Genomic DNA, 27,708 nt, shown 5'->3' on the forward strand with positions numbered 1-27,708 from the left:
ACGAGCTTCTGTTGTTGGCACTCCAATATGTCCCATAAACATGACAAATGGTCCTTTTGTTCGATTAATTCCGTCGATATATGTCCAAAATGTCCATTTATTTGGCGCGTTTGATCCAGAAAAACACCGGTTCCAACTTGCTCAAACATGACGACAAAATATATCAAAGATTACCTGTAAACTTTGCCAAAAAATGTCAAACTACTTATGTAATACAACTTTAGGTATTTTTTTACGTTAATAATCAATAAAATTGAAGACGGGATGATATGTGTTCAATACAGGATTAAAACGATATGTAGCATGCCTTCTGTTTGATTGAAACGCATGTCTAGGACACCAGGAGTGCCTCGACTTCAAGATGGCCGTATTTCTTCATTACACAAAGGAATAACCTCAACCTATTTCTCACGACTGTTGACATCCAGTGGAAGCCGTAGGAACTGCAAGCAAGTTGCTTAGAAATCTGGTTTCCCAATGAAAACTCATTGAGAGTTCCATATTCTGGGAAGGCAATCACTCAGGTTGTGCTATTTGGCTGAAAGTGACCATTTTCTTCCACCTGAAATATTCGTAGTGAAGCATTCACCTGATTATTTTTATATGTTGACCCTCTGAACCCCATTGACTCTAGTGTCTGCAGCCTAGTTGCTAACGTTTATGGACACATGTAAGAGAGACCCCCTTTGGGAGGCCGCATTTCTGCCAAGTGAAAAAAACAGAAGGTATTTAACCTCTAACGCCTCCCAAACCCGGATCCGGGAGCACCCCCATCAGTAGAAAAGCTACTAGCATAGCCTAGCATAGCGTCACAAGTAAATACTAGCATCTAAATATCATTAAATCACAAGTCCAAGACACCAGATGAAAGATACACATCTTGTGAATCCAGACATCATTTCTGATTTTTAAAATGTTTTACAGGGAAGACACAATATGTAAATCTATTAGCTAACCACGTTAGCAAAAGACACCATTTTTTTTACTCCACCAGTTTTTGACTCCATCAGTAGCTATCACAAATTCGACCAAATAAAGATATAAATAGCCACTAACCAAGAAACAAATTCATCAGATGACAGTCTGATAACATATTTATTGTATAGCATATGTTTTGTTAGAAAAATGTGCATATTTCAGGTATAAATCATAGTTTACCATTGCAGCCACCATCACAACTCGACTAGAATAACTACAGAGAGCAACGTGTATTACCTAATTACTCATCATAAAACATTTCTTAAAAATACACAGCGTACAGCAATTGAAAGACACAGATCTTGTGAATCCAGACAATATTTCAGATTTTCTAAGTGTTTTACAGCGAAAACACAATATAGCGTTATATTAGCTTAGCACATGTGCAAACATCACCCCAGCATTGATTCAAGGCAAAAAGAGCGATAACGTATAAACCACCAAAATATATAAATTTTTTCACTAACCTTCTCAGAATTCTTCAGATGACAGTCCTGTAACATCATATTACACAATGCATATAGAGTTTGTTCGAAAATGTGCATATTTAGCGGCACAAATCGTGCTTATACAATGAAAATAGTGTCCAAATACTCAAGCAATCTGTCCGGCGCCATCTTGGAAAGACACCTATTCTTATCGAAAACTATTCATAAACTTGACTAAAAAAATACAGGTTGGACAGCAATTGAAAGACAAATTAGTTCTTAATGCAATCGCTGAATTACATTTTTAAAATTAACCTTACTGCGCAATACAGGGTGCGATAACGCAAGGCTACACTGCAAGAAATGGCGTCTTATGCATTTGACATTTTTCAACAGAACAATGAATTATCAGCATAAATAGTTCTTACTTTTAGATGACCTCCCATCAGAATCTTGGGATAGGTGTCCTTTGTCCAAAATAATCGTTGCTGGGTTGGAGAACGTCCTCTTCCACGTTGCAATTAGCAGTAAACAATGGCATGCGAAAGAGAGATACCCAACTTTCTACAACGTCAGAAAATGAAATACCCGAAAATCGCAATATACTGACATAAACTGATATAAATCGGTTTAAAATAACAAGATTATGATGTCTTTAAAGCCTATATCGAATAAAAACAGAGCCGGATATATCTAGGAGCTAAAACCAGAGCTTCTAAAACGACATGCCAAGACCCTCTCTGCGTCAGCGCGAAGATCCAAAAGGGTGGACACATCGATTCCAATCAATTTATAGACTTTCGGCTCTGCGTAGAGACTCCATTTCAAGGCCCTCTATTCGCTGACACCCAGGGGAAGGCGTATGCAGTGCATCTCAACCAATAGAAGACAGGGAGAGTTATACACAGGTCTGGGAACAGGTTGGAAAAATCTGCATTCTCAACTCCACATAGGGAAATTGCTCTAAGTCCAGTTCTGTTTCACCCACAGACATAATTCAAACGGTTTTAGAAACTAGAGAGTGTTTTCTATCCAATAGTAATAATAATATGCATATTGTACGAGCAAGAATTGAGTACGAGGCAGTTTAATTTGGAAACGAATTTGTACTATGTCGAAATGGCACTCCCCTAGTGGCAAGAAGTTTTAAGGCGGTCTATGTTGCAGCAGCAATGTGGTAATTTCAGTTGAAAGTCTCATGTTAACATTCCAATCTGGAACCTGGATCAAAAGAAATGGACACCAACATGTTGTCAATGGACAGTCTTTGGGACTACCAGCACTACAGGCAGTTAATCCTGAGAATAAGTATAAAACCTCTCTCGATGAAAGTGCCGTTGAATAGTTACTGTAAAATTTAGGACTAACATTAATTGTTAGCGTTCACGCTATTGAAATAAGACTGGATTCAAAAATACCTCTAACACCAGATCTGACAATAAATCACTTTTGTGTTTTTTTAAAACTTTGAAACAGCTATTCCCAAATCACATGCATCTGGCCTGTACCCGTGGCACTACAGCCTCTCCATCAAGGCTGGGTCGGTAGAGGCCAACAGTTGGTTGACACATGACTTTGATTCCAATAAATGGTCCCAAAATGGTTAATATCTTGGCCAAGGGAGGTTGATATGAATTTATGTGACATTCCATGGGTAATCTGTCCCATCTGTTGACCGCGCCCTGGGGGAATCAGCAGCTATAATAAGGGGAGAAGAGTAATTTGGAATGGGGTCATTTATGGGGTCCAGGGCCTCTGGCACTACTCCCTCCCCTCTACTTTATTTTAGTGGAGATCCCTCTCTTTTATGTGGCTTCAGGAGAGCTGCGGGGCATAGGTTGCAGCCATAGCTGGTATAGATGAAAAATCTGAGACTGCTTTGTTTCATAGTCTGTGGTGGGAGGAGAGTTGAAATCACAATGACACTGTCTCCTCTGTTTGGGCATTGAGGCACATGCTAGCATTTTTATGGGGAGATTTTGGGGTAAACATGAATGCATGTGATAAATACATGAACAACAGATAATAATCATCAACAAACAGTTTACTAATGGTTAACAAACAGTTGATAAACAGATGTTCCAATGTAGTGTTATCATAAGAGGGCCTAGGTCTCAGAGAATGCTGCCGTGAGTGTGATGAACGGACAGCGAGTCTGATCATCTGAGACTGCTACAATATCAGCAATCAAAACTCTTTGGTTTTGGTAGCCTGAGATCGCTAACCAACGGAAGACCTGGCTAATACACATGAATGTTCACAATATTGTATTGTACTGTCCTAGATGTTTGTTATTTGTGTAACTTTGTCCTCAGGCTAGAATGTCTGGTGAGACTATGATTTGTGCCTAGTGGGTCTACTGCTTAGCCTGATATGTCTGTGTTTTTTGTTGTAACCTTAGTCTTTTTGAACCACATCAAACAAGAAGTTCCTTCACTGGAAAAATAAAGTTATTCTAATTCTAATTCTTGATGAGCATTGCAAGGGTGGTTGATTTCACCCCTCTGGGATTGACTCTGCCCATATATGGGTGACTCCGCCTCTTTTTGACTGACCCCATCACTCTGTGTTCTGTCCTGACAGGAACTCTCCTGATGACTGCAGTGTGGGGAAGAACAGAAAATTGTCCAGCGGAGGTGAGGGCGCTGCCCCCGTCACATACAGCAGCTACCTGGAGGACAAGCTCACCGCTCCCCCCAACATGACCACCAACGAGCGCCGCGTCATCGTTCCCGCAGGTAACAGAACAGCTCAACACCCCAATATCCACCACAGTGATCTGAACACCAGAATACTTTTCTATAGACAGCTGAAGCTCTTAGTTGGACCTGCTCAATTACATTGGGTCGACTCACCTGTCTTCAATTGAGATGATAATCAATATGCACATGTAAACATAGCTTAAGAGGACCCACTTTGGAATGAGAAGCAGGACGTTGCCATCTCTGCTTAAAGAAGCCTTCAATACCAGTCCCAGTCAGTCAGGTCCAGTATGTGGTCACTCACTGCCTTTGATAAGGGGACCTCATGTCTCTCACGTACAGTGCATTCATCTGTCACAAGGAGAGACTTCCTGTGATCTGCAGCACAGAAGCCCCAGCATTTTGTTGCCGAGTGTGCTGTTCATTGTCTAGACCATTTCCTATGGTTCTGGTCCAAAGGGGTGGAGTAAGGATCAGGGTGAAGGAGGGGGCTGTGAGTCCCTGCCAAACTGGAGAAAGGTATTATTATCAGTTCCCCATTCACACACCTAGAATACAATAACTGGATCCTGACTGGAACACACATAAGGCTGTAAAGCAGCCAAATAAAGCCCAAACCTTTGAAATTAGATGACTGTAGATATTTTCCAGAATGAAATTGACATACTAAGGTTTTTCTTTGATTTAAAGTCAGAGATCGACAATGCATAGTCACTAGATGTATACATTTTTCTATTCCTGGCCTATGTGCATCAGGGTTTTGAGGACTACACTTTTATGAATTACATGAAGCGCAAACCAACGATCACACTAGATCATTCTCCATCCTCCATCCGGTAAACCAAAGATCACACTAGATCATGCTCCATGTTAGCCTTTGTCACAGAAATGTTTCCAATGTAAAAACACCATAGAGTAACTTTTTTAGAGTAATTTCCCCACAGAAAAACCTGTCCATTGAGGGCACGCAGCACTGTATTCTCTATCTGGGGGTTGTGCATCACAGTTTTTCTGGCTTAGCGCAACTTCCTCTTCAACTGAAGCTGACAAGGACAATGACACGGCATGTTAAGAACATCCTGTTTTTGCTGTTTAGTTAGAGGAGGACAATAGGCACACACTGCTTCATGGAATATAATGGGAGGTCATCATTCAACTGGCTTTTCTGCTCTACGTATAGGAAACACATTCCTGATATTTTGGTATAGGGACTTGGGGAGATAATTTAAACTTCAAATACATACAGAGCTGTTCCTATATGATGCACAATGCATCCCTTAGGGCATTTTAAGAAGCCTCAACCCCCGCCCCCCCGTCCTCGACCCACAATCTCTGCCATATAGAAAAATATTGTGTTGTGAGAAGGTCACTCTGGTTACTTTTTATAAAGGCATTATACTCCAAAACTAAATTATGTTGACACCATCTGAAATATAATTTTCCCTTTTAAAACATTATAACCTGTAGCCCAACTGATGCTTGCCTGGCTACACACACTCCTTGCTCCAGCCAAACGCCCACGTACGTTTGTTTCTTCTCCGCAATGAGTCTGTATCTGAGTACCTCCCCGGCGATTTCTAGAACGCAAACACATTCTAACCGTTCTGATTGGTCCCAGAAACTGATGTGTTGTGCCAGAGTCAGAACACATGTGGGTAAAGCGGTTATTTTAAAGTTTGTCATTGGATTTGATACTTGTTTTGTACTACACCCCTCATTTTGACCTCACCACAAACAACTTCAACGATGGCAGTCTCAGACTGAAGTATGTCGCAAAAGATAGAGCAGCGGAAGAATTCCGTTTGAGTTGTCAGGCAAAACTGATGCGACATATCGGCTTTAAATAATAGGCTAAAGCATGGGGTTGCCCATCTGCATTTACCTAATTGAAAACCCCCAAAATACTCAATGCATCAAATGCTACAAATCAGTCAGTGCTGTTTAAGATCAGGAAGGACAATTTGTATTATTCTCATGACCATGGCCTTATTTCTATTACAGCCTATTGGATGGGTGTCATTCATGTCCCATTCACCCAGTTCAATGCAACATTGATAGGTTTAGGCTACTACATGATACTCAAATTTTCCCTATACCCATCATGAGGTTGCTACAACCTAGCCTATGAATTAAAGTTTACAATGTAGGTGCACAGGTCGAGAGGAAAATGTAAGGTGACAGACAGTGACACATGGACAGACAGTGACACATTCAATACCGCCGTGCACACTCTTGCCTGCATATACAGTACCAATGAAAAGTTTGGACACACCTACTATTTCAAGGGTTTTTCTTTATTTTTTTACTAAACTCAGCAAAAAAAGAAACGTTCCTTTTTCAGGACCCTGTCTTTCAAAGATAATTCGTAAAAATCCAAATAACTTCACAGATCTTCATTGTAAAGGGTTAAACACTGTTTTCCATGCTTGTTCAATGAACCATAAACAATTAATGAACATGCACCTGTGGAACGGTCGTTAAGACACTAACAACTTACAGACAACAGGCAATTATGATCACAGTTATGAAAACTTAGGACACTAAAGAGGCCTTTCTACTGACTCTGAAAAACACCAAAAGAAAGATGCCCAGGGTCCCTGCTCGTCTGTGTGAACGTGCCTTAGGCATGCTGCAAGGAGGCATGAGGACTGCAGATGTGGCCAGGGTAATAAATTGAAAAGTTAGTACTGTGAGACGCCTAAGACAGCGCTACAGGGAGACAGGACGGATACCTGATTGTCCTCGCAATGGCAGACCACGTGTAACAACACTTGCACAGGATCGGTACATCCGAACATCACACCTGCGGGACAGGTACAGGATGGCAACAACAACTGCCCGAGTTACACCAGTAACACACAATCCCTCCATCAGTGCTCAGACTGTTCGCAATAGGCTGAGAGAGGCTGGACTGAGGGCTTGTAGGCCTGTTGTAAGGCAGGTCCTCACCAGACATCATCGGCAACAACGTCGCCAATGGGCAAAAACCCACCGTTGCTGAACCAGACAGGACTGGCAAAAAGTGCTCTTCACTGATGAGTCGCGGTTTTGTCTCACCAGGGATGATGGTCGGATTCGCGTTTATCGTCGAAGGAATAAGCGTTACACCGAGGCCTATACTCTGGAGCGGGATCGATTTGGAGGTGGAGGGTCCGTCATGGTCTGGGGAGGTGTATCACAGCATTATCGGACTGAGCTTGTTGTCATTGCAGGCAATCTCAATGCTGTGCGTTACAGGGAAGACATCCTCCTCCCTCATGTGGTACCCTTCCTGCAGGCTCATCCTGACATGACCCTCCAGCATGACAATGTCACCAGCCATACTGCTTGTTCTGTCCGTGATTTCCTGCAAGACAGGAATGTCAGTGTTCTGCCATGGCCAGCGAAGAGCCCGGATCTCAATCCCATTGAGCACCTCTGGGACCTGTTGGATCGGAGGGTGAGGGCTAGGGCCATTCCCCCCAGAAATGTCCAGGAACTTGCAGGTGCCTTGGTGGAAGAGTGGGGTAACATCTCACAGCAAGAACTGGCAAATCTGGTGCAGTCCATAAGGAGGAGATCCACTGCAGTACTTAATGCAGCTGGTGGCCACACCAGATACTGACAGTTACTTTTGTCTGTGGAACTTGTTCAGTTTATGTCTCAGTTGTTGAATCTTGTTTTGTTCATACAAATATTTACATATGTTAAGTTTGCTGAAAATAAACGCAGTTGACAGTGAGAGGACGTTTCTTTTTTTGCTGAGTTTATTTTCTACATTGTAGAATAATAGTGAAGACATGAAAACTATGAAATAACACATATGGAATCATGTAGTAAGCAAAAAAGTGTTAAACAAATCAAAATGTATTTGATATTTGGGATTCTTCACTGATGGACTTCAATGCACAACACATCAGATGTGACCAGGTGAAAAAACCTTTCCAAGCCAAACCATATCATAACCGCTACACACAGCCTACATCGTTATCACCATATTAGCTAAAGTGATGTCATAGTCAACATAGCTAATAGAACTAACGCCTTAGTCTGGCCTCCCGAGTGGTGTAGCGGTCTAAGGCACTGCATCGCAGACCCGGGTTCGATCCCAAGCTGTATCACAACCGGCTGTAACCGGGAGTCCCATAGGGCGGCGCACAATTGGCCCAGTGTCATCCGGGTTAGGGAAGGGTTTGGTTGGAGGGGGCTTTACTTGGCTCATCGTGCTCTAGCTAATCCTTGTGGTGGGCCAGGCGCCAGCAGGCTGACTTTGGTCTTCAGTTGAACAGTGTTTCCTCCAACGCATTAGGGCAGCTGGCTTCTGAGTTAAGCGGGCGGGTGTTTAAGGAGTGCGGTTTGGACGCATGACTCGAACTTCGCCTCTCCCGAGCCCGTTGGGGAGTTGCAGCTATGAGAAAAGATCATAATTGATATTGGGAGAAAAAGGGAGTAAAAAACAATTATAATGAAGAACTAACGTGTTAGTAAACCTGCTGCAATCATGCAGTAACGTTACAGTGTGCAGTTCAATAAGCAGATTAGCAGTTACACCGGCGGGCCCCGGTGGCAATAAATTTGTCAAACCAAAAGCTTACCTTGACTTGGAAGAGTTCCAGTGTTGTGTTGGATAGTCATAGCTAACATAGCATTCCTCTGTTTGAGCCGAGTATTTGTGTAGGCTAAACTAGCTAGCTAGCAGCATTTACTAGCTAAGTAGCTAAGTGAAGGTGAAAGTCTCTCTCTCTCTCTTGGTTCTCCTTCATTTTTGAAGATATTTATTTGTTCAAAACTGTTTAACTATTGCCTCTTTCTCTCTTTGAGTCAAGTACTCATCACATTTTATGCACTGCAGTGCTAGCTAGCTGTAGCTTATACATTCAGTACTAGATTCATTCTCTGATCCTTTGACTGGGTGGACAACATGTCAGTTCATGCTGGAAGAGCTCTGATAGGTTGGAGGACATCCTCCGGGAGTTCTCATAATTACTGTGTAAGTGTATGGAACGGGGTGAGAACCAAGAGCCTCCTAGGATTTGTATTGAAGTCAATGTACCCAGAGGAGGACGGAAGCTAGCTGTCCTCCGGCTACACCATGGTGCTACCCCACAGAGTGCTGTTGAGACTACTATAGACCTTCATTGCCAAACAGTGTGTTTTAATCAATTATTTGGTGACGTGAATAGATTTAGTATAGTTTTATTTAAAAGGATAACTTTTTAAATGTTTTACTATAAACATTTAATGAAATTCACTGAAGAGGATGATCCTCCGCTTCCTCCTCTGAGGGGCCTCCACTGCTACAAATATACTGTGCGTTGTAACATGTCACCCTAGGGTTTTTTCTGGAACAAAATGGGGCTTAGGTGGTGGGCGTGGTGGAGGCATTGTAATGGACATGGCCAATGGCGTGGTCTCCAACCAAACATTTTAGAGGCCCTGCTCTTGGCTGCAGAGACAACGTTTAACTTTTAGTTAAATTTCCTGCATTTGTACCATATTTTGTCATGGGGCTGAGAGGAAAAAATGCTGTTTTATAGCAAATGTTCATAAAATGTGACTCAAACATTATAACAAAATCAATGGAGGCCCCATGCCATGACATTTTTTGAATGTTAGATTATCCCTGACTGTCTAGTTAATATGTTGGTGATTTTTTGTTCTCAAAGATGATCTTATTAAAAAATATATAGGTTCATTATTTTCTGTACATACTTTATATCTGGTGTTAGTCGTTTAGGTTTACACTGAAAACGTTTTACCATCACAAAAAGGATTAGTGGCCCGCTGTTGCTAAATGAATAAAGGGGGAACACTGCGAGTGCCAGACAGCCAGCCTCCCCTTTCGACCCACTGATCCTTGCCTCGTGGTGCTGTAGAGATAGATGCTCACGGAGTTACCGTTGCCTCTGGCTCCTTGCTCTCTGAGCCAGTGTAAGTTATCCTGTTTACTCCATAGGGCTCTGGTCAAAAATAGTGCACTATGTAGGGAATAGGCTGCCATTTGGGACACTGGGCCGGTGCTGCTAAATATGGCTGGAAAGGAGGGTCAGACGACGGTGTGGTTTGTTTCTGTACGTGTCAGCTGTTTTTGGATCCTGTTATGTGTGTGCCAAAAGAAGGTGTGTCAAACTGGTGGGTTCCTGTGAGTGAGTGGGATGTTTGGTCCCAGTTGTATGATCTCTGGGAAAGAGAGAGTCAACGTTCTAAACACAGTTCTCAGCAGTCATCTAATTGGACAATTTTAATTGCAAAATGTTAAATTAATTTAGAAAATGTTGGTTAATAAAACCAATTTCATTGCAAATGTACACTCAAACCTATTATCATATAAAGAATGGGAGTAAGTATGAACTGTAAGAAAATAAGTAAGAATGAAGGTAAGAGTTTGCTGTGAGCTCCATTCTCCTTTCTCTGTGAGTGGGATAAATTGTTCCACTGCTCTAGTTCCCTGCTCCAGTTCCCCTGCATGGTGATAACACAAATCCCCCCCCTCCTATGTTGTGTCCATGGCCTGGCAGATCCCACGCTGTGGTCCACGGAGCATGTGCGCCAGTGGCTGGAGTGGGCAGTAAAGGAGTATGGCCTGCTGGACGTGGATCTGGCTCTCTTCCACAACGTGGATGGCAAAGACTTGTGCAAGATGTGCAAGGAGGACTTCCAGAGGCTCACGCTCAGCTACAACGCAGACATCCTGCTCTCCCATCTGCACTACCTCAGAGAGAGTGAGTCTAGTATCTTCCTTCTCCTCCTCATCATCATCCCTCTCTGCTCTCCTCCCTCTACATGCTCCCGCCTTCTGCCCACCTTCCCTAGCTGGCCAACACAATGCAATGGCAGGCAGGCAGTTAATAAAGAGGCTACAAAGGGGTACTATTGAAGGGCTGCTGTGGTCTGGTGGTCCATCTTTTTCTACCTCTATACCAGGGGTACGGTTAGAGAACTTGTCCTGGTGGGTTATAAGTTAAGCAGGCTTAAGGGGCTTTAAATATTGGTCTTAAGGCCTGCATACACTATGGCTCTCTAGGACCAGACTTACCTAGATTAAGGAGAAAGTGGAGTATGAGATGCACTTTTTGAAGTTCTCATAGCTTGTCAAAGTTAGGGCAGATCATGTAGCCTTTCTGTAGCGAGCCTCAGTAGTCCTGTCTGTGTATAGTCTGCATCCAACTGAGCTCTCACTGACATTCTCCGGGTTGCCTCAGCTACTTTGCTTGACTGCAGATTAGAATGAAACCTGGTGAAGGAGTCCCTGTTGTTGCTGCTTTGGCTGAATGACTCACTGCTCCAAGACCTGCTTTCCTGTCCACTGACACCTCATCTCCTCTCTACAACACATGCATTGGTGCATGTCGTCCACATGCTTCTTCACATGCATACACACACACACACACACATTCTGGTTTTAAGTTGTTAACATTAGATGTTACAGTGGTAGCTGTGTAGTAGCAGTAGGAGTAATGGTGGCAGTAGTGTAATATGTTTTTAAAGAGGAATAGGTACACTACATCAATAAAGTCATCATTGGCACCCATCTTAAGAAGCATATCTGTTTATAGTCATTTGTCAGACTCTTGAGATTATGTTTATCTTTGACATTCTCTCTCTCTGCTCTCTCTGAGTCCAAGTTCCATTTGATCGTGCAAAGAACTTTCCAATGAACCATTACTCTTCTCATAGTGACTGCTTGTGGGTTTGTTTGTTTGATATCAGTATCGGTTTCGGTAGGGTTCACCCACAGATGTGCAGAGGTGGTTAGTGATGGGAGAAAGAGGAGAACCAAACAGATAGAGCCAGCCAGACAGAGAAATGAGAAATCCAGATAGCTTGAGGAGTTCAGAGTTTAGTGTTAATTCTTGTGTGTCATCATTATGTGCCAAAAACTGTCACCATTCAGACTAAATGTAGGTACGGTATAACATTGGGTGATTCCATGCCAGGACACCCCGAAAATATTTTGGGTATCTCAGATTGTTCTGTGAATTCTGACATAGAAACTTCATTGGGAGGAAGGATGTTGTACAAATGTAAAAAGCATGTCAAATGAAAGTGGCCGATTTAGGCCCTTTTTAGACCACTGTAAACATGCCTCCTGTAAGACCTTATGATCCATGAACCGTACGATACAGACAACATATTTTTGCCATTGCACTCCTTATAGTGTGCTCTCAAATATGGAGTATGTCTATATTTTGAAATGTACACATTCATATATTCAACATAAAATGTATTCATATGAAGCCAATTTTATACATTGACGTTATAGGTAATTAACCAATCACAGCCCTCCTTTAGGATTGCACATTCAGCAAATCACCAGCAGAGGGAGTTCCCTTTGAATCCATTTTCCCATTTTCCCATTTTCCCGTTGGTGGTGCTCATAAAATGTATCATAACTTCAAAACTAGGAGAGAGCCCACTGGAAATTTGATGTAATTTTAGAGTATATTGTTGCAAACATTGTCTTAAAATTAACAAAATCAAAAAGGGTACTTTTTATTAATATGTTGAATGTTGAATAAATTTATGTTAACATTATTCTTTTAGAATCTTGAAATACTCCATATGTTAGAGCACGCTATAAGGAGTATAATGACACCAAGATGTTGTGTATCATGTACGGTTCACAGATCATAGGGTCTTACAGGAGGCAGGGGCCTAAACTGGCCACTTTCATCCTTCCTCCTGATGGTGTTTCTATGTAGAAATTGCCAGAATCATATGACATACCCCAAATATCGCCCCCATTGCATTATTCCACAACCCTGTGCTTGAAGCGCTCTTGATATGCATGAGTCTCACGAAAATCTTTTGAAAGGTCTTTTCTTATACATTACTTTTAGTGTAATCACCAGTTCCCACACCCTCATTGAAATACTGTGGGCAGTTTGAAATTGATAAGAGAGAATTGCCAATAGGCCCTATATTAAAAATAGTTGCTGGATTTGGCTTTGAGGTCTGCTTGACTGGAAAATACACTAGTGATGGGGGGGAAAGAAGAAAGCCCTCACAAGCTTTCCTTTCATCCCCCTCTCCTCCTTTTGTTTTTGGCAATGGCTGCTGCTTCTCTTTCCCCCTCATGTGTACACACGCTCACCGAATTTACTCTGGAGGAGGGAAAAGCGATGGATTCTCACGGACGAATGTGGGCACGAGTGATTAACTGTTTATTTGGGTTGGCCCTCCCTACCATTGTCTTACTTACAAGCTCTCTCTCTCTCTTTCTCTCTCTCTCTCTCTCTCTCTCTTCCCCCCCCCCCACTCCATTTCCTCACAACTCTATCTCCCTGTATCGCTCCTTGCCTGTTGAATGTTGCCTCTATGGCAGTTCAGAGAGCAGCCCCTACCTTAGTGCATCACTAATGGTCTGTGTTTGTGTTATGGCTGCCCCCTCCCCCCTCCCCCTCAACGCATCACTCCTTGCACATCATAGGTTGTTTTGAGCTGTTCTATTTTTTTGGTTCATCTCTTTTTCAAAAGAATGTTTTATTTCTCAGCTCCACTTCCTCACTTGACTTCCGATGATGTTGACAAAGCCTTACAAAACTCCCCGCGGTTAATGCATGCTCGCAACTCAGGTAAGGAGTCCCCTGCCCCCCTTCTCTACCTCTGGCTTTGCTCCCGCCACCACAGTATCCTCACACTCACACAGTGCCCACCTATGTATATACAGTGTACTCTTTATATACATTCACACTGCTTTTTTGTATTCATATGATTATCAGATTATGCATCAAGTAATCAAATTGTATCTTTTGTTGTTATTATTTCTAATGTGTTTTTGTTATGTGGTGCAGAAGTTACTGTATGCTGGTGCAGTTATGCATTGTAGCTGTAGAGTGTAGAGGAAAGCATGTGCTAAAGTCTAACGTTGATGCATACTGCTGTAATTGTCCCTGTGCTGCACGAAATCCCTCCCCACATGGATATTCGTCAAAGCAATTAAACTGGAACATTCAGGAATTGTGTCATGAGAGGTTGTCATTACGGGTACATAATCATTTACATAATTTATTAATGATCCTCTCTTTCACTCTCTGCAGGAGGTGCGAGTTTTATTTTCCCCAACACTCCTGTTTATCCCACTGACAACTCCCCCAGAGTCTCCACTAGGCCAGGTGGGTGATTCATCACTCCTATACGTTTATGTAGATGAGGCATAAGTGCATACTGTAAGCACATCCAATTACACTTGTAGTGGAGCAAGGTACAGGGGTAAAGGAGAAACAAGGAACCACATACCTTGGAGACAAAGTACTACATTTTCCAAATTGCCCAATGCCCATGTACAAATACACATAAACAAAGATGTATTTAGAAGTTTGTCTAAAAAAATGTTTAGAGGTTTTATTTATTTTTCAACTCAAGCATCCCTTGCCCTTAAAATAATACTCCAGACTGCAGTAGTTGTGTCTCTGTGTTTGGGCCGCTTGTATTATGGGAAGTTTCTGGCAATCCACAACTCTTGCCTCAGACCGATGAGGTGAACCACAGAAATGCACTCACCCATCAGTATATTTTTGTTTTTATCATAGCGCCCTCTAGGGTTAAGGTTCATAGCTGCAGACAGCAGGTTCATTTGTCATTTATGATATTTTACAGACCTGGCTTATGAAGCAGCCAGAAGATCTGGCTGGGCTCCTCAAGCTGTGTCTTCCACCAAAGGTAAGGAGTCACAATGTACTGCACATCGGTCCTTTGTCAAAACATGGCACTCCCTTTGGTTTTCATCTATTGGGAAATGTGTAAAAGTACATTACAGTGAATTTAAAAGAATAGGCCTACATCTTTACAAGTCTCTAGACTAAACATAAACAAAACAGGTCAGACACAATCAGAAAACAGGAATTTGGATACCTCAAGATAAGAAGCTATTTCTCCACTGTATACACTTGGAAATTTGCTCTCAGGGAAACCCCCTGTTAATATTTTGGGAACTTTATCCCTCAAGGTTCCCAGCCCTCCCCAACCATTGTCACCAAAACAGAGGAGCAGAGGCCTCAGCTAGGTAAAATATAAGCTTGAACAGTACTCTGAAATAGATGTTGACTGAGCCGAAAAAAGAAATGTATCCTACTAATGTGAATGTTTTTCACTTCTTAGATCCTTACCAGATCCTGGGGCCCATGAGCAGCAGGCTGGCAAACCCCGGTGAGTTTTCGGGTGGGTGGAAGTGATTATCACTTCATTAGACAAGATTAAAGATTTTAGATATTCATATTACAACAAAGGCACCATTTATATAAATAGTTGTTTGTTAGTGACTTTTGCTATGAATAGTTCTTGTGGTGTTGACTGTAACATGTCTTTTTGTAGTTGTTATGGTGATGACCGCCTGTCTATCTCCAGACTGTATTATACATTTTTTATGTGTTGATTCCATGTCTCTGTCCAAGACTGTATTATAATTGTTACGATATTGACTCCCTGACTCTGTCCAGACTGTATAAGTAATTGTTACATGTTGACTTCCTGTCTCTGTCCAGACTGTGGCCGGGACTCAAACAAACCGCAATCCGCCGACATCGCACTACTCTTGAGCTTTAAAGGTAATTTACGTTTGAGCTGACATCCGTAGCGTTTACCTTGAATGCGATCGTGAACTTCAAGGAAATTGCCTTTGATAGTGAAGTGCAGTGTGATGTCGGCGTAGTGCGGTTTGAATCCCAGCCAGTATTAGTAATTGTGACTGTGCTGACACCCTTTCTGCCTGCAGGCTCGGGACAGATCCAGCTGTGGCAGTTCCTGCTGGAGCTCCTGTCAGACAGCGCCAACTCCGGCTGCATCACTTGGGAGGGCACTAATGGTGAGTTCAAGATGACCGACCCTGACGAGGTGGCGAGGCGCTGGGGCGAGAGGAAGAGCAAGCCCAACATGAACTACGACAAGCTGAGCCGCGCCCTGCGCTACTACTACGACAAGAACATCATGACCAAGGTGCACGGCAAGCGCTACGCCTACAAGTTTGACTTCCACGGCATCGCCCAGGCCCTGCAGCCCCACCCTCCAGAGTCCTCCATGTACAAATACCCCTCCGACTTATCCTACATGAGCACCTATCATGCACACCAGCAGAAGGTCAACTTTGTCACGCCTCACCCCCAAGCGCTACCTGTCACCTCCTCCAGCTTCTTTGCTGCCCCCAACCCCTACTGGAATTCCCCCACCGGTGGTATCTACCCCAACACCCGGCACCCAGCCACTCACATGCCCTCTCACCTGGGGACTTACTATTAGACCTGCCAGGGGGAGGTCGTCTCGCAACTCTAAAACTGGGGGAAGAAACGGGAATAAACCGGCAAACACATAGGGCAGTTTAGGAACCAAATGAAAACGGGCAGGATCAATAATGTAGAGGTAGGGTGTATGAGCTAGAGGTAGGGTTTCATGCCCTAGAATTACTGGTGTAATTCTAGGGCATGAGCAGGTAAGGGAACTCAAGGTTTTTTAAAGGATTGAGAGGAGGGTTACAGACATGTCGCTATAAGACGATATAGGAGGGCACACTGTAAAAAGGGCAATAGAGGATGTTGCTATGACCAAGGGCATTGTGCGACGTGTAGTTTCTGAGAACAATGAAAGACAAGTCTTTGAGTAGACGTAAAAGGGAGTTATCAGTGGACTATTTAACATGATCATGTCCTTTTTATGAAGGGCGATAAATATACCCCAAAAATACCATATCTGCATGAACAGTTGCTTATTATATATTATTTTTTTAAACTATTAAACTACCTTATTTAAAGAAGTTAACATATCAAAGACTGTACAGATTAGGCAAGGTAAGTGAGATGTAAGTGAGGAGAGGGGTGTGGTGTTGCAAATGAGTGTGTACTTTAGAGTACACAGAGGAAGTAGGGAGGAGTACTAAACTTGGCTGTAGTAAACTGTGAAATGAGCACCAGCAGGAAACACCTTGGGTAGATGTGTGCTAGATGGTCATGTCACATGACCATGGATGGACTCACAGACTGTTTGTGACCAAGGGTGGGGAAACATCAGAGAGGATGGCGGATCATCAAAAGACAATGAAATATGTGAAAAATTAAGTATTATTCCTTTGGATATTATTAGCCTTATGTCTTATCAGTATTATTATACTATATGGTAGTGCATATGGCATTATTGAACGTAAAGGAACTTTTTTTTAACTTGATTGTTATTCTTGAAAACAATTCATCAGTGTTTTGGAAATTGAGAAAAACTGGAAATAAGATTCATAAAATGTAATATGTGACCTCAAATCTTTTTAGAAGGAAGGAAGGGTTTTCTTGACCAGTGCCTTACCACAGAAACTCCCAGTTCACCTGAAGAGATTTTACGAAGTGCTAATTTTGTATTATTGTTTTTCTGAGTCACGAACGCTGTGCGTTTGTTAGATTGAAGTATACAAGTCAGTGTTATATTTCTCTTTATATGATAAATATATAACTTATGCATTTATACACTACGAGTTGATCTCAGCCAGCCAAAGACACAGACAACGTTTTTATATTAGATATAGTGACAAAAAAAGTAATTGAAATGGACCAAAGCGGGCAGTAAACAAAAACTTTTTTTTTTAAACTATTGTCGCCTTTGAACTTTAATCTCTGTAAACAGTTTACAACATAAACTATATATAGTAATCTAAAACTGATTGTGTTGGCCAGGCAAGGCATTTCAGACCTGTTCAGTATTATTTTATGGGATGCAGGCTTGGGTAGAACACCTATAAACTGGCAGCCTTGTAAGCTGAGAAACAGGACTGAGATACTGAGATTGTTGACTAAAGGGACGATAAATATCATATACTTTGATAGATTTTCTACAGTGTAATTTCTAATAAAGTATTTTCAACCAAAGTGCTGTCCTCTCTTGTCTTGGAAGGTCAAAGATTGTGTGTTATTGTGCTCTGTCTGCATACAGTAAAGAGAAGTTGCTCCCATTGTTTTGACCCAAAACGTTCAGTGTGTGCCAACAACCAAACGACAGACCTCGGGTTCGATTCAATCTGTACCGCTGAAGCGTTGCAGATTGCACAATAGAAATGTAAAGGTAATTTCCGATTGAGCCGACAAATGCAGCGTTTGCCGTGAATGCAGTCTCCATTGCCTTTAAATTTCAATCACGCTGTAACTTGGAACTTTTGCGATACGGATTGAGTAGAGCCCTTAATTGGCTCGACTCTAAGAGATGAGGAGTAGAGCAGTGTGGGATGGGGGTAATGGGAAGGGGGATAAAAACATCCCTTCAATCTCATAATGGCATATGAAACATCTCTTCTTCAAAGTCAATGGTTTATTCATAGACAGAAAAAACACAGCTCTTAAGCGCTACACACTAAATAAGTTTTGTTCTATCCCCATCTGCCCTTAGTGTGAAATTTGTATAATATATTAAAATATCCAACTTGAGTGATATAAAGAAACAACATCTTGAATCCGCTTTCCTGGAATCCTATGTACAGGTTAAATATTTCTAGTACAGCAATAGTTGCTGCCACAGTTCCACTCAAACACTGGCACCTGAGACCCAGTCCTTGTTTTGCCTGTATGTCCATATTCTCCTATTATATGGCTTGTGGATCCAATCGATGTGCTAGTTATACACTGCACCTGAATTTACTCTGACCAGAAACATACTGATCATGATGAACATGAGTTTATTTGCTTAAAAGTGTCATCATTCACTCATGCGTATTAGGTTTAGCAGTTATATGAAATATAAACAGATATATTTCCGTAACGTGTGTTTACAAATTGTTTCCAGACAGTAACTGTGGGTCATGTTTATTACCAGTGTCCAACATGTTTGAGCGACCTCTTATTCCTTCTTGTACTCCTCCAGTTTCAGCTTATCTTTGTTGTTGCTGGGGAATGTAGGGTCGCTGCTCACCTGCACCTTGTCAAAGAAGTTAAAGTCGGCCACGTACTGGCCACCAGGGGTGCTGAAGAGCACAGGCTTGAACTTGTAGTCCCACAGGATCTCCTGGGGAACGTATGAGGTGCGGCTCTGACAAGTGGCTGCTGTGGACTCCATGGTGGCATTAAGAGTGACCAGCAGCTCAAAGTCACGCGTCCGCAACCTCTCAGCGGTCAGCCCCGCCAGCGGACTACTCTCATCCAGCACGTGGTAGAATGTGAGGGGCAGGATTAGGAAGGGGCACTCCCCGCACGAGTCTATGTAGAAGTCCACAGCCGTCTGGCGGATCAGAGTCTTCTCGCCCTCCTCAGTCACATTGGGTGAGAGCAGCTTGCCCATCAGCTGGCACTGGATCAGCAGGCTCTTCCTCAAGTTGGCCACACGCACCATCAGACATAGTTTACCATCGCGGCGGCAGATCACTGCCAACTGGCTGAACTTGATGGTCTCGGCCCGCTTTTTGGGTCGCGCCAGCTTGGCCAGAAAGGCTCCGGTTACAAAGATCTCAGCCAGGCCCGTGGTGACCAGCTGGACCAGCAGGACGAAGATGGCCAGCGGACACTCGTCGGTGATGTAGCGGAAGCCGTAGCCAATGGTAGTCTGTGACTCCAGGGAAAAGAGGAAGGCACCGGTTAGGGTCTCGACGTTCATGACACAGGGCGTGTGGTTGGACAGCAGCTCACCCTCGAAGTCACCGTTGCCCATGCCGATAAAGTAGAAGATGACGCCAAAGAGGAACCAGGTCATTATGAAAGTGGAGGAGAAGAGGGTGAGCTTATAGCGCCACTTCATGTCCACCACCGTGGTCCAGATGTCGTGGAGGTAGATCTTCACCATGCCCTCCACGTTGTCAATGCGCACTTGGTTGTGTCCATTCTTGGAGACGATCCTCCGTTGGACATCTGCCGTCTTGGTGGTCATCTTGGTCTTAAGTGTGTTCTCTGTAGTTGCCACTTTGTTGTCACCCTATTTGCATTGCAAGCAGTGGGACTGAAAAAGAAGAAGCAATGTTAGTCAATGGCAACAAACTAGGACACAGTAGGTAACACAGTTCAGGAATAGTTCAAGCATTAAATGAGCCCGTTGGACAAATGTCAGTTACAAAAACATTCTCACTGGAGCTACTGTAGCTGGTTGGTTTCATCCAGAAATTAGGCAATTGATAAGATATTTCCACACACCTAATTTCACAACACAGATATTTAACCTGTTAGATATTGTATGTCCTCCCTCTGATGTTCACATACAGTATATCACTGACCCAAAAACATTCCTCTAAATAATGTCTAAATATTATGTTATATCTATTCCCCACTGAAACACACTATTTTTACATTTAAACAGGGTTTCTTTAAGAATATATGCAAAACATGACATTTTTGTAAATCTAGATTCTTCATTTTGCCAGTTGACACAGCAACTAGAAAAATAGAGCTCCTCATGACAGAAAGCTCAGGATTATTATTTCTATGGTTAATAAGAAATTATGGAAAGTTGTAAATTAACTCAGTAGCATGCAGTAGCACTTTCTGTAGAACGTCTTACAAAGTTCTTACTTAACTTCTCTAAGTTACTTTTAAAATGCAAGGAAGTTGTATAATACTCACGTTTAGTGTTGATGCCTTCTCAGGTGTGGCTTCATTTGCTCTCAGTAGTTATAATCTGCAATGTGAACCTGCTGTAAAACCCCTTCTTGAGAGTTCCACAATGTTCTCTCCTCTTTGTCCTCTTTGGCACAATGATATTTAGGACATTTTGTGAGAACAAAAAGGAGAGAGAAGGAAAAAAGCTTATTCAATGAGTTCTTGGCTACCTGTAGGTAAGCTTTTATTTCAAGTGTGGGACAAACTCCACCTATCTACCCCACCCTACCAGGGGCAGGTATGCAACAAGTGCTCCCTTTCACACTTTTTTAAAATTCTCTGAACTCATGGTTTGTTTTGTAGTTCCATGCATGATTGTTGTTTCTTTATACACACACCCTGATTTACTATCTCCAAGGCTTAATAATGTACTGACAGATATTCTAAATCCTTGACCAGAACAGAAAATGAAATGACCCTGATCTCAGCCTATATTATTTGACTATGGTATTGTATTAAAGGGAAGATATGATGCAGTCGAAAGCTAAAGACAAATGGAAAAGCTGGGTTCAATATAATGACATGTATTGCCATTATTAAATGGCAAGTCAAATCACAAATCACATTGTATGTAAAAGCACCACATCGAAAATACAGTAATTGTTTTTCAAAGCGCATGTACTGTATGTAGGGAACTGGAAAGTGGGGACCCATGACCCATATCTAGCCAATAAGGAATGTGTATAATTGGTAAACACAAGAAGTCTCTCTCCAGATTTAATGCAATCCTCTGTGTAACTATTGCGCTGTGACCTTGGATTACATTACAAGATGTGCAGATAATAGCTCCTTGGGTTATTCATTAACTGAGCTAAGGGCTGGTGCTAACAATATACACTGAGTGTACTGCTCTTTCCATGACATGGGCTGACCAGGTAAATCGAGCTGAAAGCTATGATACCTTATTGATGTCACTTGTTAAATATACTTCAATCAATGTAAATGAAGGTGAGGAGACAGGTTAAAGAAGGATTTTTAAGCCTTGAGACAATTGAGACATGGATTGTGTATGTGTGCCATTGTGAGGGTGAATGGGCAAGACAAAATATTTAAGTGCCTTTAAATGGAGTATGATAGAAGGTGCTAGGCACATCGGTTTGCTTTAAGAACTGCAACGCTGCTGGGTTTTTCACGCTCAGTTTCCCGTGTTTATCAACAATTTGTATTTGTATTTACTATGGATAAATACATTTATTATGCCAAGGCAGCAGCTACTCTTCCTGCGGTCCAGCAAAATGAAGGCAGTTATACAATTTTAATATCATTAAAATACATTCACAACAGATTTCACAACACATTAAGTGTGTGCCCTCAGGCCCCTACTCTACTACCATGTATCTACAACACAAAAGCCATGTGTATGTGTGTGTAGTGCATATGTTATCGTGTGTGTATGCATGTGTCTTTGCCTATGTTTGTGTTGCTTCACAGTCCCCGCTGTTCCATAAATTAAATTTTTGTATCTGTTTTTTAAATCTAATTTTACTGCTTGCATGAGTTACTTGATGTGGAATAGAGTTCCATGTAGTCATGGCTCTTTGTAGTACGGTGCGCCTCCCATAATCTGTTCTGGACTTGGGGTCTGTGAAGAGACCTCTGGTGGCATGTCTTGTGTGGTATGCATGGGTGTCCGAGCTATGTGCCAATAGTTCAAACAGACAGCTCAGTGCATTCAACATGTCAATACCTCTCACAAATACAAGTAGTGATGAAGTCAATCTCTCCTCCACATTGAGCCAGGAGAGATTGACATGCATATTATTAATGTTAGCTCTCTGTGTACATCAAGTACATCTAAGGGCCTTTCGTGCTACCCTGTTCTGAGCCAATTGCAAAATCTCTCTTTGTGGCACCTGACCACACAACTGAACAGTCAACAAAATTACGGTCTGTAGGACCTGCCTTGTTGATAGTGCTGTAAAGAAGGCAGAGCTGCGTTTTATTATGGATTTCTCCCCATCTTAGCTACTAATATATCAATATGTTTTGACCATGACAATTTACACTCCAGGGTTACTCCAAGCAGTTTAGTCACCTCAACTTGCTCAATTTCCACATTATACTTTACAAGATTTAGTTTAAGTTTAGGGTTTAGTGAATGATTTGTTCTAAATACAATGCTTTTAGTTAAAAAAATATTTAGGATGAACTTATTCCTTGTCACCCATTCTGAAACTAACTCCAGCTCTTTGTTAAGTGTTGCAGTCATTTCAGTCGTTGTAGTAGCAGACGTGTTTAGTGTTGAGCCAGTGGCATGTCGTTAGAAAATATTGAAAAAAGTAAGTGCCCTAGACAGTTGCCCTGGGGAATTCCTGATGCTACCTGGATTATGTTGGAGAGACTTCCTTAAAGAACACCCTCTGTGTTCTGTTAGACAGGTAACTCTTTATCCACAATATAGCAGGGGGTGTAAAGCCATAACACAGACGTTTTTCCAGCAGCAGAATATGATCGATAATGTCAAAAGGCACACTGAAGTCTAACAAAACAGCCACCACAATATTTTATTATGAATTTCTCTCAGTCATCAGTCAATTTGTGTAAGTGCTATTTTTATTGAATGTCCTTCCCTATAAGCGTGCTGAAAGTCTGTTGTTGACTGTAAATACCATTGTCTCTGGTAAAAACTATTTTTTCCAAAAGTTTACTATGGGTTGCTAACAGGCTGATTGGTCAGTTATTTTAGCCAGTGAAGGAGGCATCACTATTCTTAGGTAGCGGAATTACTTTTGCTTCCTTCCAGGCCTGAGGGAACACAATAGTAGGCTGAAATTGAAGATATGGCAAATAGGAGTGGCGATGTCGCCCACTATTATCCTCAGTAATTTTCCATCCAAGTTGTCAGACCCGGGTGGCTTGTCATTGTTGATAGACAACAATCATTTTTTCACCTCTTCCACACTCACTTCAAAATTACAACGCATGTCTTTCATAATTTGGTCATATATACTTGGATGTGTAGTGTTAGCGCTTGGTGCTAGGATGTCATACCTAAGTTTGCTAATCTTCCCAATGAAAAAGTAATTCAAGTAGTTGGCCATATCAGCGGGTTTTGTGATGAATGAGCCATCTGATCCAATGAATGATGGAGCTGAGTTTCATTTAAGGTGCTCCAAAGCTTTTTACTCTCATTCTTTATGTCATTTATTTCAAATCAAATGTTATTGGTCACATACACATGAGTAGCAGATGTTAATGTGAGTGTAGCGAAATGCTTGTGCTTCTTGTTCCGACAGTGCAGTGATATCTAACAAGTAATCTAACAATTCCCCAACAAGTACCTAATACGCACAAATCTATACGGGTGAATGTCACACCCTGGCCTCTGTTATATTGATTTTCTTTATTAGTTTAGTTAGGTCAGGGTGTGACATGGGGGGATGTTTGTGTGTTTTTTCTAGTTTAGGGTGTGTGTATTGTTTAGGGGGTTTTGTAGTAGGTATGGGGTAGTGTTCAGTGTAGGTGTTTAGGAAAGTCTATGGTTGCCTGATTTGGTTCTCAATCAGAGACAGCTGTTTATTGTTGTCTCTGATTGGGAGCCATATTTAAGGCAGCCATAGGCTTTAGGTGTTTGTGGGTAATTGTCTATGTTGTACGTTTGTAGCTTGTGTTTGCACTTACGTCTATAGCTTCACGGTTGTTTTGTTTTGTAAAAGTGTTCGTTTCGTGTTTCGTCATCTTTAATAAAAGAAGATGTCTTCATATCCCGCTGCGCCTTGGTCCGCTTATTATGACGATCGTGACAGTGAATGAGAATACGTACATATAAATATATGGATGAGCGATGGCCGAACGGCATAGGCAAAGTGCAGTAGATGGTATAAAATACAGTATATACATGTGATATGAGTAATGTAAGATATGTAAACATTAATAAAGTGGCATTATTTAAAGTGGCATTGTTTAAAGTGACAAGTGATCCATTTATTAAAGTGTCCAGTGATTGGGTCTCAATGTAGGCATCAGCCTCTCTGAGTTAGTGATGGCTGTTTAGCAGTCTGATGGCCTTGAGATAGAAGCTGTTTTTCAATCTCTCAGTCCCAGCTTTAATGCACCTGTACTGACCTCGCCTTCTGGATGATAGCGGTGTGAACAGGCAGTGGCTCGGGTGGTTATTGTCCTTGATGATCTTTTTGGCCTTCCTGTGACATCGTGTGCTGTAGCTGTCATGGAGGGCAGGTAGTTTGCCCCCGGTGATGCATTGTGCAGACCCCACCACCCTCTGGAGAGCCTTGCGGTTGAGGGCGGTGCAGTTGCCGTACAAGGCTATGACACAGCCCGACAGGATGCTCTCGATTGCGCCTCTGTAAAAGTTTGTCAGGGTTTTGGGTGACAAGCCAAATTTCTTCAGCCTCCTGGAGTGGAGTTGATGTTGCACCTTCTTCCCCACACTGTCTGTGTGGATGGACCATTTCAGTTTGTATGTCATCTGTACGCCGAGGAACTTAAAATGTTCCACCTTCTCCACTGCTGTCCCTTTGATGTGGATAGGGGGGGTGCTCCCTCTGCTGTTTCCTGATGTGGATAGGGGGGGTGCTCCCTCTGCTGTTTCCTGAAGTCCACGATCATCTCCTTTGTCTTGCTGACGTTGAGTGAGAGGTTGTTTTCCTGACACCACACTCCGAGGGCCCTCCTCCCAGTAGGCTGTTTTGTATTTGTTGGTGATTAGGCCCACTACTGTTGTGTCGTCTGCAAACGTGATGATTGAGTTGGAGGCGTGCATGGCTATGTAGTCGTGGGTGAAAAGGAAGTACAGGAGGGGGCTGAGCACAAACCCCTTTGGGGTCCCAGTGTAGATGTTGTTAACTACCTTCACCACCTGGGGGCGGCCCGTCAGAAAGTCCAGGACCGAATTGCACAGGGCGGGGTTGAGACCCAGGGCCTCCAGCTTGATGATGAGCTTGAAGGGTACTATGGTGTTGAATGCTGAGCTGTAGTCAATGAACAGCATTCTTACATAGGTATTATTTTTGTCCAGATGGGATAGGGCAGTGTGCAGTGTGATGGCGATTGCGTCATCTGTGGACCTGTTGGGGCGGTATGTAAACTGAAGTGAGTCTAGGGTGGTCGGTAAGGTGGCGATGAGCCTCTCAAACACTTCATGATGACAGAAGTAAGTGCTACGGGGCGATAGTCATTTAGTTCAGTTATATTTGCCTTCTTGGGTACAGGAACAATGGTAGCCATCTTGAAGCGTGTGGGGGCAACAGACTGGGATAGGGAGCGATTGAATATGTCTATAAACACACCAGCCAGCTGGTCTGCACATGCTCTGAGGACGCGGCTAGGTATGCCGTCCGTTCCAGCAGCCTTGCGAGGGTTAACAAGTTTAAATGTTTTACTCACGTCAGCCATGGAGAAGGAGAGGGGGGGAGCAGTCTTTGTTAGCAAACTGCGATGGTGGCACTGTATTATCCTCAAGCGGGCAAAGAAAGTGTTAACTTCTTATGGCTGCAAGGGGCAGTATTGAGTAACCAGTTAAATTGTGCCCATTTCAAACGGCCTCGTACTCAATTCTTGCTCGTACAATATGCATATTATTATTACTATTGGATAGAAAACACTCTCTAGTTTCTAAAACCGTTTGAATTATTTCTCTGAGTGAAACAGAAGTCATTCTGCAGCACACTTCCTGACCAGGAAGTGGAATGTCAGAAATCGATGCTCTGTTCAACTTCATGCCTATACATGGGCATGATACGTAAGAGTCTACATACACTTAATACACCTTCCCCTGGTTGTCAAGAGGCGGTGAGAGAATTTTTTTTGTGTTTATCTTGGTCTGAGGTGGAATTAAAGCTCTTTGTTTGACGTGACCGTCCACTTCCTGTTTCTGGAGCGCGCGAAAGAGGACATGGATTTGCCTTCTGTTTTGCTCTCGTTATGGACGACTAACATCTCCGTCTTAGATTTTATTTGATACATGTGACCATATCATCGTAAAGTATGTTTTTTCAATATAGTTTAATCAGATTATTGACATTTTTTCGGGAGTTTTGCCGTGTTCCGTTCTCTGACTTTGTTTACGTTGGAGAGATCCGTGCCACTTGGCAAGTGCGCTTCCTAAATCGAGAGGGAAAATGAAGGTTCTAAATCCAAACACCGACTGTTCTGGACAAAGGACACCTTGTCCAACATTCTGATGAAAGATCAGCAAAAGTAAGAAACATTTTATGATGCTATTTCATATATCTGTCGAACTGTGTACTAGTCGTGGGCGGCCAACGTTTTGGCTACTCTAAGCTATACCGAAGCTGCATAACGTAATGAAGTTATTTTTAGAATTCTACCACTGTGATTTCATTAATAACTAATGGATCTATCATTTCCTATACAACATGTATTTTTTAGTTATGTTTATAAATAGCTATTTGGTCAGAATATGTGTGTCAGAAAAAGTGTCAGTAAAATATCCGAACGTTGTGGGAAATAGTAGCTACGTTAGCATAATGGGTAACCACTGATTTCAGCTCTAAATATGCACATTTTTGAACAAAACATAAGTGTATGTATAACCTGATGTTATAGGACTGTCATCTGAGGAAGAAAATCAAGGTTAGTCAAAAATTATATATCTTTTGCCTGTTTGTTACGATCGCTTACTTTTGCTACTGGGAAATTGCTTGTGTTTTTGGCTATTGTGGCTACGCTAATATAACGCTATATTGTGTTTTCGCTGTAAAACACTTGATAAATCGGAAATATTGTCTGGAATCACAAGATGCCTGTCTTTCAATTGCTGTACACTATGTATTTTTCAGAAATGTTTTATGATGAGTAATTAGGTATTTGACGTTGGTGTCTGTAAATATTATGGCTGCTTTCGGTGCAATTTCTGACTGTAGCTGCTATGATTTATACCTGAAATATGCACATTTTTCTAACAAAACATATGCTATACAATAAATATGTTATCAGACTGTCATCTGATGAAGTTGTTTCTTGGTTAGTGGCTATTTATATCTTTATTTGGTCGAATTTGTGATAGCTACTGATGGAGTAAAAAACTGATGGAGTAAGAAAAGTGGTGTCTTTTGCTAACGTGGTTAGCTAATAGATTTACATATTTTGTCTTCC

General features: G+C 42.2%; 2 protein-coding genes across 6 annotated transcripts in view; one reads left to right on the forward strand and one right to left on the reverse strand.

The window, feature by feature from the left end:
* The window catches only part of LOC120030895 (transcriptional regulator Erg-like), a 40,388-nt gene extending 22,466 nt beyond the window's left edge, over window positions 1–17,922 (forward strand). The window contains exons 3-11 of one of the 5 annotated variants that reach the window (XM_038976408.1): window positions 3,990–4,144; window positions 10,606–10,809; window positions 13,582–13,662; window positions 14,128–14,202; window positions 14,687–14,749; window positions 15,036–15,092; window positions 15,188–15,235; window positions 15,571–15,633; window positions 15,801–17,922. In XM_038976408.1, the coding sequence (XP_038832336.1) occupies window positions 3,990–4,144; window positions 10,606–10,809; window positions 13,582–13,662; window positions 14,128–14,202; window positions 14,687–14,749; window positions 15,036–15,092; window positions 15,188–15,235; window positions 15,571–15,633; window positions 15,801–16,321 (1,267 nt within the window). In that variant the 3' untranslated portion in view covers window positions 16,322–17,922. The remainder of the gene's footprint in view (window positions 1–3,989; window positions 4,145–10,605; window positions 10,810–13,581; window positions 13,663–14,127; window positions 14,203–14,686; window positions 14,750–15,035; window positions 15,093–15,187; window positions 15,236–15,570; window positions 15,634–15,800) is intronic. The other 4 variants (XM_038976412.1, XM_038976423.1, XM_038976418.1 and 1 more) reach the window with 4 other exon arrangements.
* Window positions 17,923–18,889: 967 nt separating this feature from the next.
* LOC120043859 (ATP-sensitive inward rectifier potassium channel 15-like) lies at window positions 18,890–19,909 on the reverse strand. Its single transcript, XM_038988463.1, has one exon. It carries the CDS (start codon window positions 19,907–19,909, stop codon window positions 18,890–18,892), a length of 1,020 nt encoding a protein of 339 aa, XP_038844391.1.
* Window positions 19,910–27,708: the final 7,799 nt, after the last annotated feature.

Source organism: Salvelinus namaycush, chromosome 3 (genome assembly GCF_016432855.1).
Source record: "Salvelinus namaycush isolate Seneca chromosome 3, SaNama_1.0, whole genome shotgun sequence".
NCBI lineage: Eukaryota > Metazoa > Chordata > Actinopteri > Salmoniformes > Salmonidae > Salvelinus > Salvelinus namaycush.

Bases quoted from the DNA above. Each gene is read 5' to 3' on its own strand.
- LOC120043859 (XM_038988463.1), bottom strand. From the start codon at position 19,909: ATGACCACCAAGACGGCAGATGTCCAACGGAGGATCGTCTCCAAGAAT.